Source organism: Cucumis sativus, chromosome 6 (assembly GCF_000004075.3).
Source record: "Cucumis sativus cultivar 9930 chromosome 6, Cucumber_9930_V3, whole genome shotgun sequence".
Lineage (NCBI taxonomy): Eukaryota > Viridiplantae > Streptophyta > Magnoliopsida > Cucurbitales > Cucurbitaceae > Cucumis > Cucumis sativus.
The window spans coordinates 29,268,497-29,283,649 of NC_026660.2; the positions used below are offsets into that span (position 1 = coordinate 29,268,497).

At 32.6% G+C, this 15,153-nt stretch overlaps 3 protein-coding genes across 4 annotated transcripts; 2 read left to right on the top strand and 1 right to left on the bottom strand.

Annotated features, from left to right (window-relative positions):
• Positions 1-2,989: 2,989 nt before the first annotated feature.
• LOC101204026 (non-classical arabinogalactan protein 31) lies at positions 2,990-5,219 on the top strand. Its single transcript, XM_004134653.3, has 2 exons — positions 2,990-3,549; positions 4,720-5,219. Exons 1-2 carry the CDS (start codon positions 3,066-3,068, stop codon positions 5,022-5,024), a joined length of 789 nt encoding a protein of 262 aa, XP_004134701.1. The 5' UTR covers positions 2,990-3,065; the 3' UTR covers positions 5,025-5,219.
• Positions 5,220-9,146: 3,927 nt separating this feature from the next.
• On the top strand, positions 9,147-10,057 carry LOC101203781 (VQ motif-containing protein 4). Its single transcript, XM_004134652.3, has one exon. It carries the CDS (start codon positions 9,239-9,241, stop codon positions 9,911-9,913), a length of 675 nt encoding a protein of 224 aa, XP_004134700.1. The 5' UTR covers positions 9,147-9,238; the 3' UTR covers positions 9,914-10,057.
• Positions 10,058-11,794: 1,737 nt separating this feature from the next.
• Positions 11,795-14,318, bottom strand: LOC101203536 (30S ribosomal protein S5, chloroplastic). Of its 2 annotated transcripts, XM_011659912.2 has the most exons (3): positions 13,581-14,318; positions 12,584-12,844; positions 11,795-12,126 (listed from the first exon to the last, which is right to left on the bottom strand). In XM_011659912.2, exons 1-2 carry the CDS (start codon positions 14,252-14,254, stop codon positions 12,595-12,597), a joined length of 924 nt encoding a protein of 307 aa, XP_011658214.1. In that variant the 5' UTR covers positions 14,255-14,318; the 3' UTR covers positions 11,795-12,126; positions 12,584-12,594. The 2 variants fall into 2 exon arrangements, with proteins under 2 accessions (XP_011658214.1, XP_004134699.1); XM_004134651.3 differs by lacking the exon at positions 11,795-12,126 and having other exon boundaries at positions 12,294-12,844.
• Positions 14,319-15,153: the final 835 nt, after the last annotated feature.

The window sequence follows — 15,153 nt, forward strand, 5'->3', positions numbered from 1 at the left end:
GACAGCAGGGTATTAAGCCTCTGTTTCGCTATCTCCTCTAAAATAATCTCAAAAGTTGCTTTTTCTATATTTGAGAAACCAACTCAATTGAAAAGGTAATCTGTTTCAATTTATCTCACAATAACTTTTTTAAAGAACAAAAATGGTAAAATATTTATTTGTTAACGAAAAAATTTAATTTATTTGTCTTCAAATTTTAGTCAACCTAATAAAAATGCGTGCTTTCAGTTAATTTTTTTAATTAAAAACAACAATTTCATTTTATTTATCTTAAAACATTTCTAAATCGAATATATTTGGTCAAATAATAGTAATTAATTCACAAATAATAACATATAATTAAAAAGAAAGATCATGAAAAAAGTGAATTGAAGTTTTTTTATTAAAAATAGATGTAGTACGAGTGAGGACATAAAAATGATAGGGATTAATGTTATGATAAGGTAAGTTGTAAGGTTAAATATTATGTTAAAACTTTTGATTGGTTTTTATAATTAGAAAGAAAAATAAGGAGGAGGAGAGATGTGACGGTGCATGGTGGGGAACCACATAATGAAATAGTCGTAAAACACGGAAAGAGAGAGAGAGAGAGAGAGAATAATATTTTGGTTCCAATTTTAATTTTAGTTTGAAAATAAAAATTAGGAAGAAATTGTGGAATTGTTGAGGTCATTTTCGGCCATAAATAATAATATTGATTTATTTTGGTACGGACGGAACTTCCTCTTTACCCTTTACCCAAACGCCATCCCATTTCCCTCCCTGCTTTCTACCCTTTTTTATTTTGTACGGTTCGCACGGATACACACTCTCTACTCTCTTTATATAATGTTTTTTTTTTTTCTTTTTCTAATAGTTAAATATTAAAATATCAATTAAATAAGGATATATTTTTTTTAAAATTACATTAATGGTATTTTGATGTTTATTCTATTGTTTTTTTAAATTTGGTTTGTAGATTTACGGCTTATAGGGTTTGGTTGATTGAGTTTGATATGTTTGCGTTACGTGTCGGATGGTGATTGGGACATAACTTTTCATTTCGGGATAAGAAGCATAGGATGGAATCTGTTTTGGTGAAGAAAAAAGAATTGTGTTTGTTCAGTTTGTTTGGGTTAGTTCGATTCTGAATCTGATGCCTTCCTCGAATACTATCGCAATCAACGGAATCGAGATTTTATTCCGTTTATTTAGGATATAATTGTAAGATTAAGTTAATTGAGTATTTTAGTGAAATGGAGAATTAAATTTCATTTTTTTTATAAAGGAAATTAAACCCTAGTTTTGAATTTGATCTTCGCCGTCCCTTCAGCTTGATATCTAAAGGCCAGCTGTTGAATGGGCCGATGCCTTCGGAAATCTGTAGGGTTACTAAGAAGAATGTTTGTATCAAATAATTTTGGTTTCTTTTCTTATAGCGCCTTTTATGTTGTGAAAAAACCACTATCTCAAAACAAAATTGTGGGGCACAACTTCAATGCTAAATTGTAGTTTTTTCATTTTCTCCATTGTTTTTCAACACAACGATAATTAAACTCCATTTGTAAATCATGCTTACACAAAAAAGAAAAACGTTTTCTATTTAAATTAAACAACAGAAGTACATTTTCAAATCTTGAAAAGTCAAACATCTATTTTTTTTTTTTACCGTAATGAATTCATAAATAGGCATGTAATTTGAAATTGCAGTCCATCCAGGTGTAAAAGTTACTTTATATATTTAAAGAACACGAGGCATGTATCGTAGTGAGGAAATTATAATAAAGTTTTGGGGGGATCTCATTTCCAAAAATGGTCTAAAACATTTAAAACATTGAGAAAGATTTCCTATTGTGGAGAGGCCCAGAAAAAAAGATGGAAGGCCCAAATAGAGGAAAAAAGAAGGGTAAAACGGGAAGCAGTGTAAAAGGTAAAAGAGTGAGAAATGTGGCGTTGAAGAAGAGATGATTTGGGAGGGAGCCTTTTTTTCAAAATCGTATATTGTCCTTTTCCCTTTCCTTTGCAATCCTCCAAACCCTAAAATTCAAAACCTTTTTATTTTTATTTATTTAAAGTGTAGGGTCATTCTACAACGGTATTAGCACATGATCCCATTACCCTATTATCAACCTTTGTAATCTTTTTCCCCTCTCCTTTTTTTGTTTTTAAAATTTACCCTCATTTGTTCAATTTTCAATTTAAGTTTTTAAAAAGGTTGATTAGGAGAAGTATTCGAGTCAGATGAGACAAATTAATATGCTATTTTTAGTCTTTGTTGTTTTTAACAATATTGTAATTTTTTTTTCTTCCAACTTTCAGATTGTGGAGAATAAACCTTTGATTTGATTAAAGAGAGTGTAAATGGAAAGAGATGAGTTGAATAATGAAAACAGTAAAGAAAAAAGAGACACAATGATTAATTTCTCATTATCTCTGTATTTATAAAGATAAAATATACATCATTGATTATTAAAAAGATAAATAATAGAAGCTTGATAGCGCTTTTCAATTTAATTTTTAATATTTTGTTTTCCTTACTTTCATCTAAATTCCTCATTTATATGCATCCCTTCCTTGTATATTCATATATATCGACGATTATGTTCTATTCTATATATTTTGTTCATGATATACAATAAATAGAGTTTTTTAAGAAAATGTAAAATACGAGAATGATAAAAAAAATAATATATAGTTATAAAAATGATATAGAATAAAAGAAGAAAATAATAACAATGGTAAAACTTAGTTATTTATAGTTTAAGAAATCAATTAATAGACATCAATACTCAATAATGAAATTCAAAAGTAAAATTATAATATTTTTAGAGTTTAGGAATTAAATTTGAACAAGACTTAGTAATGAAAAGGATCAAAAACTTAAAACCACAAATAATTTTGTCCTTCATTGGTAAAAAAAATTGAAGTCCATTTGGTTAAAATTCCACGTAATGTTTGTATGGAAAAGTAAAATAAATGAAAAGAGGTGCAGTGCAACGGTGGTAGTGCTATATATCTCTGGCCCTAAACTCTGCAAATGTCGTCCTCTTCATTCTAATTCCATTTGATTCATAAATTCCCCATCCATGGCTTTTAATCTCATCTCCCTATCTTTCTTTTCCATTTTCTCCTTCGCCATTTTCGCCTTCTCCGCCGCCGACGACATCACGGCCGCCGAAACACTCCCCGTTCCCCATCACCACCACCACCACCACGCTCCCTCGCCCGCACCATTACCTCCACCGACCCATTTGCCCCTTCACCCTCCCGTCCATCCTCCGGCTCACCCACCAGCACACCACCGCCATCACGCCCACGCCCAGGCTCCTGTTCACCCACCGGCAAATGCGCCCTCTCACCATCTCCCTCCAACTCACCCACCGGCTCCCGCCCACCACCACCACCACCATAACGTCAGCCCAGTTCATCCCCCGTCTCACTCGCCGGCTCCGATCTACCCTCCGAAACCTCGGTTGGTGAGGAGCTTCATTTCGGTTCAAGGTGTTGTGTATTGCAAGTCCTGTAAATACCCGGGAGCTGACACACTGCTCGGAGCTACCCCCGTCGCCGGTTAGTTATTCTAAACTCTTCTAACATAAATTCTATCAAACTTACATCTTTTGCTCCCTTGAAAGTGTTGAAACTTTTCAGGGTCCTCTGTTTTAGCTTTAATTTGCTTTAACTTGTGTCATTTTATTCTCTCTTAATTTACTATGTACCAACACATTCCTTCAAATCTCATTATTGTCCACTCTTTTAATAACAATTAGGATCTTATACTCCATATTAGATTTAGTGCATTAAAAACACCACAATGAAAATGTTAACTTATTTTAAAGTATCACAATGTAGTATAATAATATTCAGTTTTGACATATATGCAACTTTATTCTTCTGTTTCGTCTGAAGGACTTCATACTTATAGCTTCTCATTCACGATGTTAGTTTCCTTCGATTTAACAAATACATCTACTTGTATGCACCTCATTGTACCTATAGAAAAAAAAAAGATGTAAAAACATTTTTTCACATAATTAAAAACAAAAATACCATGTGTTAAACCCTAATTTTGTAATTGATGCAACTTTTTTAAAAAAAACGATCAAGTCATTTAGTCTTCTTATTCTTACAATAGCACTCATGAGAGTTGCAATCTTAGTAAAAACAAAAATAAAAATTTTAAACTCTTTTTTAAAAAAAAAAAAAATTCAAGATGTGACTTTTTCTTATTAAAAAAACATGGAAAATAGTATATAAAATTTAAAGGTATACAAATTGGGTTATAAACTTAATTAAAAAAATTTATGAAAACTTACAAGATATTTCCCCTCTACTATAAAAACAGAAGGAAAGAAAAAAGAAAAGAAAAAAAAAATGTAGATGTTGAAACAATTTAGTTAAAATATAATTTTAAAATTTTGTAATATGAGAGTTTGTTTAACTTTAGTAGTGTACACAGTATACTTTTAAATTCCAAAGTAAACTTTTAATAAATCTTAATTTTGATTATTTTAAACTAATCTTAGATTTATTAAAACCATACAAACTAAAATTAGACAAATAAAATTAACCACGTAGGTAATAATAATAAATATTTGAAAACTAAATAGTATCACGAGGCAAAGATGAGTAAAAAAGGCTGCAACTTTGCAGTATGACATGATATGATAGATAAGGTATAAATGTAAATGTAACGTAATTGTTGGTAGATGAAGATGATGATGATTAATTGCGTGACAGGTGCAAGCGTGAAGCTAATCTGTCAGAACACTAAATACCCATTGGTTCAAACAGCAACCACTGACAAGAACGGCTATTTCTTCATCACAGCCCCAAAGGCCATCACCAGCTACGCCTTCCATAAGTGCAAGGTCGTTCTCGGCTCTTCCCCTTCCCCCACTTGCACCAAGCCCTCCGCTCTCCACGGCGGCGCTGCCGGAGCCCCTCTCCGCCCTCAGAAGTCTTACATCGACGCCAATAAACTCCCCTTCGTTCTCTACTCCGTTGGCCCTTTTGCCTTCGAACCCACTTGCCCTCATCATTAGTCCTCGTTTATGCTTCTTCTTTTTAATTCTTATGCCTTTTCTTAAACGATGTCGTTTCTTTGGGTTCTGAATTCTGCTGCTGCCTTTCTGTACGGCATGGTTTGGTTGTTAGTTTGTGTTTTATGAGTTTGGATATTATTTATGGTACAAATAATCTGTTAACTTAAATGTTCTTTTTCTTATATTTTCTTTTCATAAAGTGGCTATTAGATCTAAAAAGGTAAGGGGTGGAAATCGATCGGTACAAAGTATTTGGTTCCTTTCTTTTCTTACTTCTTTTCAACCGATTTCACTTTAATTCTGAGCATGTTCCTTTCTCAAGAAACAAACAACACGAATTTGTGTTTGTAAGGAATAATGTAAATATTAGTTTGATGGAGACGTTCAAATTGCCCTACTCTACACAAAATGATAAAATGTCTATTTCTATTCTTACAATTTATAAATTATATTGATTCAAACTTATATTTAATATTTATATTAAACGACTTTTACAAGCAATGACTTTTGATTATTTTTTTGGTTAACTTGATTTTGAAAAAGTTAGATGATAAGTCTTTTATTGTTTTACAATTGAAACTTTGAAATGTGGTGTACATTAATATTCTTACAATATTTTAGGAGCAATTTTGTTTAACATATTTCATTATAGAAATTTTAATTTAAATGGTAAAAATTCTAAAATTATTTATAAATAAAACAAAAAATTTAAATCTATCTAGATTATATCAATCGTAATACTCTTTTCATATTTTTGTAAAGATTTTTAGTTTATAGAAAGTAATCCTTCATTATTGTTCATGAATTTTGAATAATAAGTGAGGGGGATTTTTGGAAAGGGTAGAAAGGGAAGTATGGTTTTGGGTTGTGGACCAACCAATCAATAAAAAGGAAAGTTGCATGCAAAAAAGATAATACTTTTTTTTAAAAAAATAATAAGAATAATAATTGGGTCTATGCTTTGTTAGACCGTTTCGGTTCGCCAATAATGCTGCTGACCACTACTTGCCTTTTTCAGACCCCACGCGCCTCTCTCTCCTCTCCAATCACGCTCTTAAAACATAATCATTATTTGTTTTATCTTCCCTTAAACAAAATTATTCTAAATAGATTACGAGTTATGATTGTAATTATCGAATGGGCCGATCTGTATGGCCCATTTAACAACTACCCACACGGCCCATTTCCCTTCCTTTTCTCTCTATGGGCTGTTGCCTCACTCTCTAAAATAAGACCGTGAGGGCTCCACTGTTATTGCATTCCAGTCCACGTTGTAATCATTGCTAATATATATATACATTTTAGAAATTTCTTGTTCAACACTTATTGTACATTTGATTTGCATTTTGTTAAGAAGTAAATAGTTTTCGCTAGAGTTGATTGTCGGAAGTGGCAGTCGTAGTTAAGTTAAGGGGCGGTTGTGAGTTGTGACCACGACAACTAAGTGAAAATGTAGATGATCTTAGAAGCATTTTTTTCGTAATTTTAAGAATAATGGTCAATCTCTCTAGCTCTTATTTGTATTTAAAGGCTTTAAATATCATTTTTTAGTAAACCTAGCTTATATTGTAAACTATTTTTTAAAATAAGTGAAAAATATATATTTTGAGTGTTTGAGTTAAAAAGAATTTGCATAAGTTTGGTTTGAAAGATGTTTTTTTTGTTCAAGTCCTCACATCTTTTATAATAAGTGATTTGGTATTCAAGTTTCCCACTCTTAAAATTAAGTTTAAACAGTTATAGAGAAACAAAATGACTAAAAGAGTATATTTTAGAACTAAAAAACTAGAAAGATCAAAGTTTTGAAAACACACTTATGAAAGAGAAACATATTGGACTAAAAAGTGGTTACCAAACACTGAAAACGTATATGTATATATATTAAGTTGAGAGGAAAAGAGAGAATTTGAAGGTTGTGAGTAGTTGCAATACATAGCATCTAAACTAATTTAAGACTGCCTTTCACACGTGAGATTTAATTACCAACAAAACGAAAATGACACACAAAGTCAAATTATGAGTCTATTTCTAAAATCAATTTACCATTTTTGTTTCATGGATGAGCGAATGGAGCATTCATTTTTTGGTTTCTAGTTTTACCAAACTTATTTACTACAATATATTTAATAAACCTAACCATGAACATTTCTGGCCCTTAAACTTCTACACACATATATAAAAGTAAAAAAGCTCTAATGTTAATATTATTCGGAAAAAATAGTTTAAATTATACTTTATCTATCCTTTTCCTATCCTTCCTCCTCTATGATTCTTTATCTCTCTTATTCTTTCTTCCTTGAAAAGTGAAACAAAAGAAGGACTATAACACTGACGATAATGAGAGAAAGGAAAAAAAGTTGAACTACAAAATTTGAGTTTGAAAGAGACTTTTTTTTCAACTTCGTATTTTTTACTTTCAAACAACTTTCTTCTTTGGCTTAAGAGTATTGAAGAAGAGAGAAATTTCCATGCCATATTTTGAAGTCTTATGTAATATAATTACCCATCTTTTTCAAAAGAAAGGGAAAAAGGAAAAAAGAAAAAAAACTAAGGTTAAGTCAGGCGACGGTTCTTTTCAAGGTTACATTATAACATGTTGACCTCATTTATTTGTGTATGATACTGATGGTGGTGAAATTATGAATTAAAATATTTGTCAACACATTCCAACTTCGTGCAATAATTAATTTTTAAAAATAAATCAAATTTGACATTGGGAAGAACCCTTCAACTATTTTTTTTTTTTTTTTTAAAAAAAGCCAATAATTAAACGGTGCCATTTAAGTATTTGTTTTGTAGAGTGAAATAGATAGATACTTAAATGACTGTAAATCCATAATTCTCACCTACTTAAATTAATTATGAGTAACGTTAAAAATATAATAATGGTTAGTTTTGATATAAAAAAATAATGGAATAGGGGACAAAAATATCGAACCTTAAATGCTGGAAATAATGAGAGGGTAAAAGAGGGACTTTCTAACATACAATTTTTGAATTATTTGAACCAAATAATTGCCATAATTTTTTTTTTTTCTCCCCACCTTTTGGATGAATTTGAGATAAGCACCATATTCTATTTTGAAAACTAATTTTATTATTATTATTTAGTTTCCATTTTCCAAAATTATCAATTAAAAAGATTGTATTTTAATAGTTGAGTGGAATTATATATTGAATTAAAGAATTGCTTATTATGATTATGATTATTATGTAGTGTTTATTTAAAAGGTGTGGTGTGGTGTTGAGTGCTTATGGGGATTGGAAAAAAGTCAATGGGAAAAATTGAATATTGATTTGACGAATTCTTCACTCTCCCAACTGTGCGTCGACCCCACACTCCCTTCTCTTTTGTTTATCTCAAATTCTAAACAAACACACACACACTTTGCTTCTTCACTTCCTCTTCCCTAATCCCACACTCTCTCTTACCGCGTGCTCTCTACCTTTCTCCTTTTTTCTTTTCTTAATACACATTCTATTCTATTGCCTTCCTATTTCAACTTTATTCTATATTACTAAACAACCTTTAATATATATATATATAACTTAGGTTTAATTTCAAGATTGGGATTCAACCGAAAACGATTAAATTTTAACTATTCTTATATTAATAATCATGTATAGAAATTAGTGCATTTAGTCATTAAATAAGAGATGATTATGAGTATATTAATAAGGCTTAAAGTATTTGCATACATAACATGATATCACTAATAAAAGGTTGTTAGTATTAATAAATTTTAATATATTTTTAATTTTAGAAAAATGTGAATATATTTGTAATTTTTATTGTTAAAAGATGTAATTAGATGGAAATAGAGAAAAAAAACAGATGTAAAAAGGTGATATTTGTTATGAGATTTGGAATGATAACATAGTATTAAAATTGAATTATAGATTGAAAGTGAAAGTGCAAGGTTAAAACGAAGTGATGTAATGTGAGGGTAAAAGTTAAGGTTGAAAGTAAAAAAATTGAAATTGTTATCCACAAAAGAAAGAGAAAAGGGTTTTGTTTAATTTAATAATTAGGGAACCAAGTGAATCCATCTTCCCAAAATAAAAGTGCGAAAGAAACGCTATAATAGCGCGTGAACTGTCTCCCCTCCCTCTCAAATTTCTTCTCTTACTAAAACCAAACTCAAAACACACACAGATTCCCACTTCTTCTTCTTCATCATCTCTCTTACATTCTTCTAATCTTCTCTTCCTCCATGAAAATTTCTCATCCAAATTCCTCCTTCACTTCTTCCACTTCAACCACCACCGCCGATGCCTTTCAACCGCCACCCCCGAAAATCCTTAACAGATCCGATTCCACTAATCCATACCCCACCACTTTCGTTCAAGCCGATACCTCTTCCTTTAAACAAGTTGTTCAAATGCTCACCGGCTCCCCGGAAACCGCCAAGCAAATTTCTACACCAGACCCTCCTTCTAAATCCTCCATCCCTCCCATTAAATCAATTCCCAAACGCCAACACTCCAATTTCAAGCTCTATGAGCGAAGAAATGCCCTCCATAACCTCCAAATTATCAACCCTGTTTTTGCCTCCTCTGTTTCTAGTCTCAGACATAATAACCATAACCTCCCTGAAATTCTCTCTCCCAGTATGCTGGATTTCCCCTCACTCGTCCTCAGCCCCGTCACGCCTCTCATTCCCGACCCCTTCGGCCGATCGCAGCCGTTGAATTCTGAACCGACGAACAATGTCGGTTCTAGTAATTCGGGTTTGGATGAAGAAGCAGAGGCTAAAGCCATTAGAGAAAAAGGATTTTATTTGCACCCTTCACCGGCCACCACTCCCAGAGAATCGGAACCGGAGCTTTTGCCACTATTTCCGATCACTTCCCCTCCGCGACCAGGTCCACCTCCTCCTTCTTCTTGAATTCAATGTCAAATTCAGCTATTAATTAATTTAATGTCCATTTTTTTTGTATTTTAAATTTAATGTCTTTGAAGTTTGTATCCGGAAATAGAGTTTATTTGCAGAGAATATGAATGCAAAATCCCTTCCTCCAATTGTATAATTCGACCGTTTCTCTTTTTCTTTTCCCTTGTCCCTCAAATAACTTTTTAGAATTAACAATGACTTATATATATATACATAAAAAAAAAGCATCTTTTAATTCTCTATGTATAATTTATTTCGTTAAGTGAGAAAATAGATTGAGAGAGAGAGAGAGAAGAGAAGAGAAGAGAAAATAAAAAGGGGACAGCTTTGGCGTAGTCGTCAAAGAGTGTAGAATAATGAGTGAATAACATTGACACATTTGTTTTATGCGACAAACACAATGCCAAGACCCCAATTTTCAATGGTTAAGTTATTCTTTCTGAAACATAAAAAATACACGCAATTTTTTCATATGAATGGTTGGTTTAGAGTTTAGAGTTTAAAGTTTAGAGTTTTGAGAAAGATAATTATCATTAAATTTGAAATGTGTCCATCCATAATTACTCAATAAAGCTTAAATGATAATACTAATAATATGCAAACGGATATATATCATATGAATCGAAAATGGAGTCACCCGCTAGTTCAACTCAAAACCCAAAAGTCTTTCACATAAATAAAAAGACTCTTCTCTTCCTAAAGATAATGAAATGGAAATCATGGGAAAAAAGATAGAAATAGTAAATAGGGAAAAGCAAAAGGGTATCTGAGAATTAAGTACTTTGTTGTTTTCCAAATATTTTTTTTTATTGGTCAAAATAAGGTGGGTGGATCTGTGAGGATGTCTAATAAATTGAGTCTGCTCGAGTGCAGGGACTCAGCCATAATAAGGGGCTTTGAAAAATTGAAACTCTCATTAATTATTTAATTAATTGATTGATTGAGTGGTTAATATCAATGTTATTATTTTAAATATGGAAAGCGACCCTCCAAAAAACTAAATTTGGTCAAGCTTCTTGATTGCAAATAGAATACTCTCGACTCTCGAGTCGTTCTCTTATCAAGGCAGTATTGTACGAAGGCCCCTCCCTTCTTTAACCTTCATTCTTAATTAGGTTTCGCAATCATTCTAATTTAGTACTAATCTCTCAACCAAATTTATAAAATTATGTAAACATTTTCTTAGTTAAAGTTGTACATCTCAACTGTACAAGTTGACCATTAAATAAATTGGATTCAAAATAGGGCCACCAAAATTTTAGAACACTGAGAGAAACAATTTTGGAATGAAAAAGAAAAAAGGAAGCAAATCATAAATGGGAAAAAAAGGAGAATAAAGATGGTGTAAGGAAGCATTGAAGCTGTTTGTCTAATTGTTCCTTTTAATTATGTTTGTGTGGGGAACCAATATGGTTTTGGTGGACCTTATTCATCACAAATTTTCATGTGCTCTCTCTACATCATCTACATGTTTCTTGGACTTTTCTCTATCAGTCAACTCTTAATCAGAATCTCGTATCGCGGATAGACTTTACTATATTTATAATTTTAAAAAAATATATTGCTATATTTGCAACGGAAAGATCTACCAAACATTTTTCATATATGTTTTTAAGGACAGTTTTAATAAAAAAGTTTAAGCGAATTATAAAACACAAAAATGTAAGCATCTGGATTTTGGCATTGGTTCATCATCATTTTGGATGGATTTTAACTCAAAGGTATGGGAGTTTGATGATGAAAGTATCTGGGGATGATATGATTGATTCTAAGAACTGTTGAGTTGTGACAATAAAAGCTATTTTGAAAAATTTAAAGAAAAAAGAAATGTAAAGTGAAGGTGGGGTGGGGGTGGGGATGGGGGACTCCAAAATGTGTGGAGAGACAGGAGAGTAATATTACACTTCAAAAAGAAGTTGAAAAATTCAAGCCCATAGGCTGTACAATAATATTGTTTCCTACCCATACCAATCCAATCCAATCCAAGTGGTCACTTCAATAATGTTAGGAAAATATCAATTGGTTTATAGATTTTGAGTTTAGATTCAATTTTGAACAATGGATTTTCCTAAATGTATTAAATACAAAATTGAGTTTTAACTTATTAGAATACAGAAAAGCTATAGAATAAAGATGTCTACAAAAGCTTCTCTTTTCTCTGAAGTTGTGAAGACTCTGCTTGCTCAATGTCTCTGCAGACACCATTACTGAAGGAATGGAAATTTTTTAGAAATTATTAAAGAGGATAATATATTCTAAAATATTATTAAAACAAAAATTTTTATTTTAGACACTAAAACTAAATAAATCTGAACCTTCAAACTCCCAAAGTATTAGCATTCTTTATTGGAGTAGATTATAGAATAGTTACAAATTTAGTCTCTTCACTTTTTGACATTTTTAGATAGCTGAAAACTTACAACAATGTTCTTATTCCTTCAACATCCTTCAGATTTTAATAATACCCACTTGCAGAATGAAGCAACAGAAAAATAAACACAATTCCTTTTCAAGACAGGTCAACTAATATATGTTGTAAAGAAATGAGGTAAGAAACAAAAGGAACGAAGCCTGACTGTTGTTTTTACAACACTGAGTTACAAGAATAGATGCACTAATATACGTGAAAGAAAAAAATGAGACGAAGGAAAAATGAAGCCTCACCATTTCCCTCTTCACTTCCACAACTCTTCCATGGGGATGCCACGCTCTTGTGCAACGTCCCTAAACTGTTTCATCTTCTGCACGGCGACCACTGTTGCTCTAGCATTGTTGAGGGCATTATTACTTCCAAGTTGCTTCCCTAAAGCATTCTCGACACCGGCCATTTCGAGGACGATTCTCACTGCTCCACCAGCAATCACACCAGTACCAGGAGAAGCAGGTCTTAGCATTACTTTTGCTGCTCCATAATCTCCCTCCGACCTACAATTTTCAACTCTCCTTAGCTAACACTTATAGTAACACACAGCAACTCAAGATGTGAATATGACAAAAGTATTACTTCACTAGCATTCATAACTTGAAGCTTCATTTGATTTAGGTTCTCACTTCCTGGAATCTGCTATACTTTTTAACTCTTTACATTTACGTCTAAAAAGGAAATCAGTGTATATATCTCTTGCTGTCCATATGCTTATTGGGTACTGATTCTTTCAGCCATAGAAACACTGGAAGATCGGTCGAAACAACAAGTTCTCCACAGTTTAATTGTAGCAGAGTAGACAAAACTGTGAAATAGACCATCTAGTATCTACAACAGACAACTAAAAACATTTACAAAATTCAGCCACAGAAGCAGCAAATACCTCCAATGACCAACTTGCAGTGAGGATTCAAAGTTTAAACTGCCTACAGATTACAGAATTCGTATTAACTAACTTAAAAAGATGTCAATTAACCGTTGAAAAATTAAGTCAAAGATTCCTATAAATCAAAGTACTCATCCAATTCTACTCTTCCTTAAATCCCATTTCAGAGGTGGGATTGAACCATCCACCTTTCAAATGGTAATGCTTAACTTATCAACACATTAGGTTCAAGTTTCATACTCCTAATTGAATGCATTCCCATTATCAGCAAACCAAAAGCTTAACAAGAGAGCAGCTACAGAAACTCCAATCAAACAATTCCAGTTTGCAAATCGAAAATAGTCACAAACCTGTGGGGAAATGTTAGATACTTGGTCATGGGAACGGTGACAATGTTCCGGCGAGCATTAACTGCCGATTTCTGAACAGCGGTGATGACTTCCTTAGCTTTACCAACACCAACACCCACTTGGCCCTGTTTATCACCCACAACAACAATTGCCCTAAAATGTAACTGTTTCCCACCTTTAACCACTTTAGTAACCCTCCGAACTTGGACAACCCGCTCATCGAACCCATCTCGCGGCTTGTCCTTCTTGGCCTTGGAGCCGAACCCGCCCGCTTTCTTGACCTTAGAATCCATTACATAAATGTCGTTTCCGAGAACACTGACTCCACTGTAAGCGGGGCCATAGATCTCCTCGTAACCAGCGGCAATTTCTTCCTCGGTTTCGATAGGGCCCTCATCGAAGGAGGGAGGAGGGACGAAGCCTTCGGGGACTTCGGGAGGGTCGTAAACGATGTCTTCTTGGGGATTGACGTTGTCGAAGAAGGTGGTGTCGATGTCAGAGGATTTGGCCCGAGTTGCAGAGAGAATGGAGGAAGAGGAGGAGGAGGAGATTGGGAGTAGGAATACAGTGGAGTGGAGGAGGGGGAAAGGCTTGAATAGTGGAATTGAGAGGCGGTGGGAAGGAGAAGAACGAAGAGAAATAGAGGAAATGGGGACGAGAGTCGAAGAAGCCATTGAAGGAAAGATTGAGAAGGTTTGTGGGTTCGGAGATGGAGGCTTATCCCAATGGACTCTACACGGGTAAGGCGAAGAAGTAATCATGTGCGAAGAAACTATACCCAAAACGACGTCGTTCCTTGTGCTCAAGTGCATAAATGGATAATTCAATTTATTAATTCTTTTTATAAAAACCTACTTTGATTATTTGGGAATGTTAACAAAATAAAAGATTATAAAGCTTTCATATTTTTACTTTTCATTTCATATTATCCATCTTTTCTTCTCTTCTAACTTTCAATATATTCTAAATTATATGTCTATATTTACAATAAATGAATTTGATAGTTTTGGGGTACGGCTCCTATTAGCAAACCAACAATCCCGTATGGAGTCATAATTCTCTTATCAACGCATCCAATATATATGCATGCATACCAACATATCTTTTATCAATATCAACTAAACTTACTAAAGATCAAACCAAAATATTAAATTATATTTCTAAAGTTAGAGCATATTAAATAATTTTAAAAAACAAACTCTTTTGTGATGAGAAATAATTAACCTTTAATTCTCGATCATAAAACTCATGTGATTGTTTTTGACATACAATTCAATCCATGAATTATAAAATCTTTGAACTAAATGTGAGAAGAAAAAGCTCAAAAGCTAAATTGAATTGTTGGTAAAAGTTTTAAAAACTTCCAATCCCTTCCACCAAAACCCTAATGTAACATAGTAAAAGGATGGAAAAAAAATACCAACTACCTAAATGTAAGAATCAAAGTAGAAAATATCAACAATAAAATTATAAAAAAGAGAGAAATTAACCAAAAAAAACATTTACCCTAAAATTCGTGTGTAAACAAATCTTATCTTTAAGTTGTTTTTTATATACTAAAAAAAACCTCAAA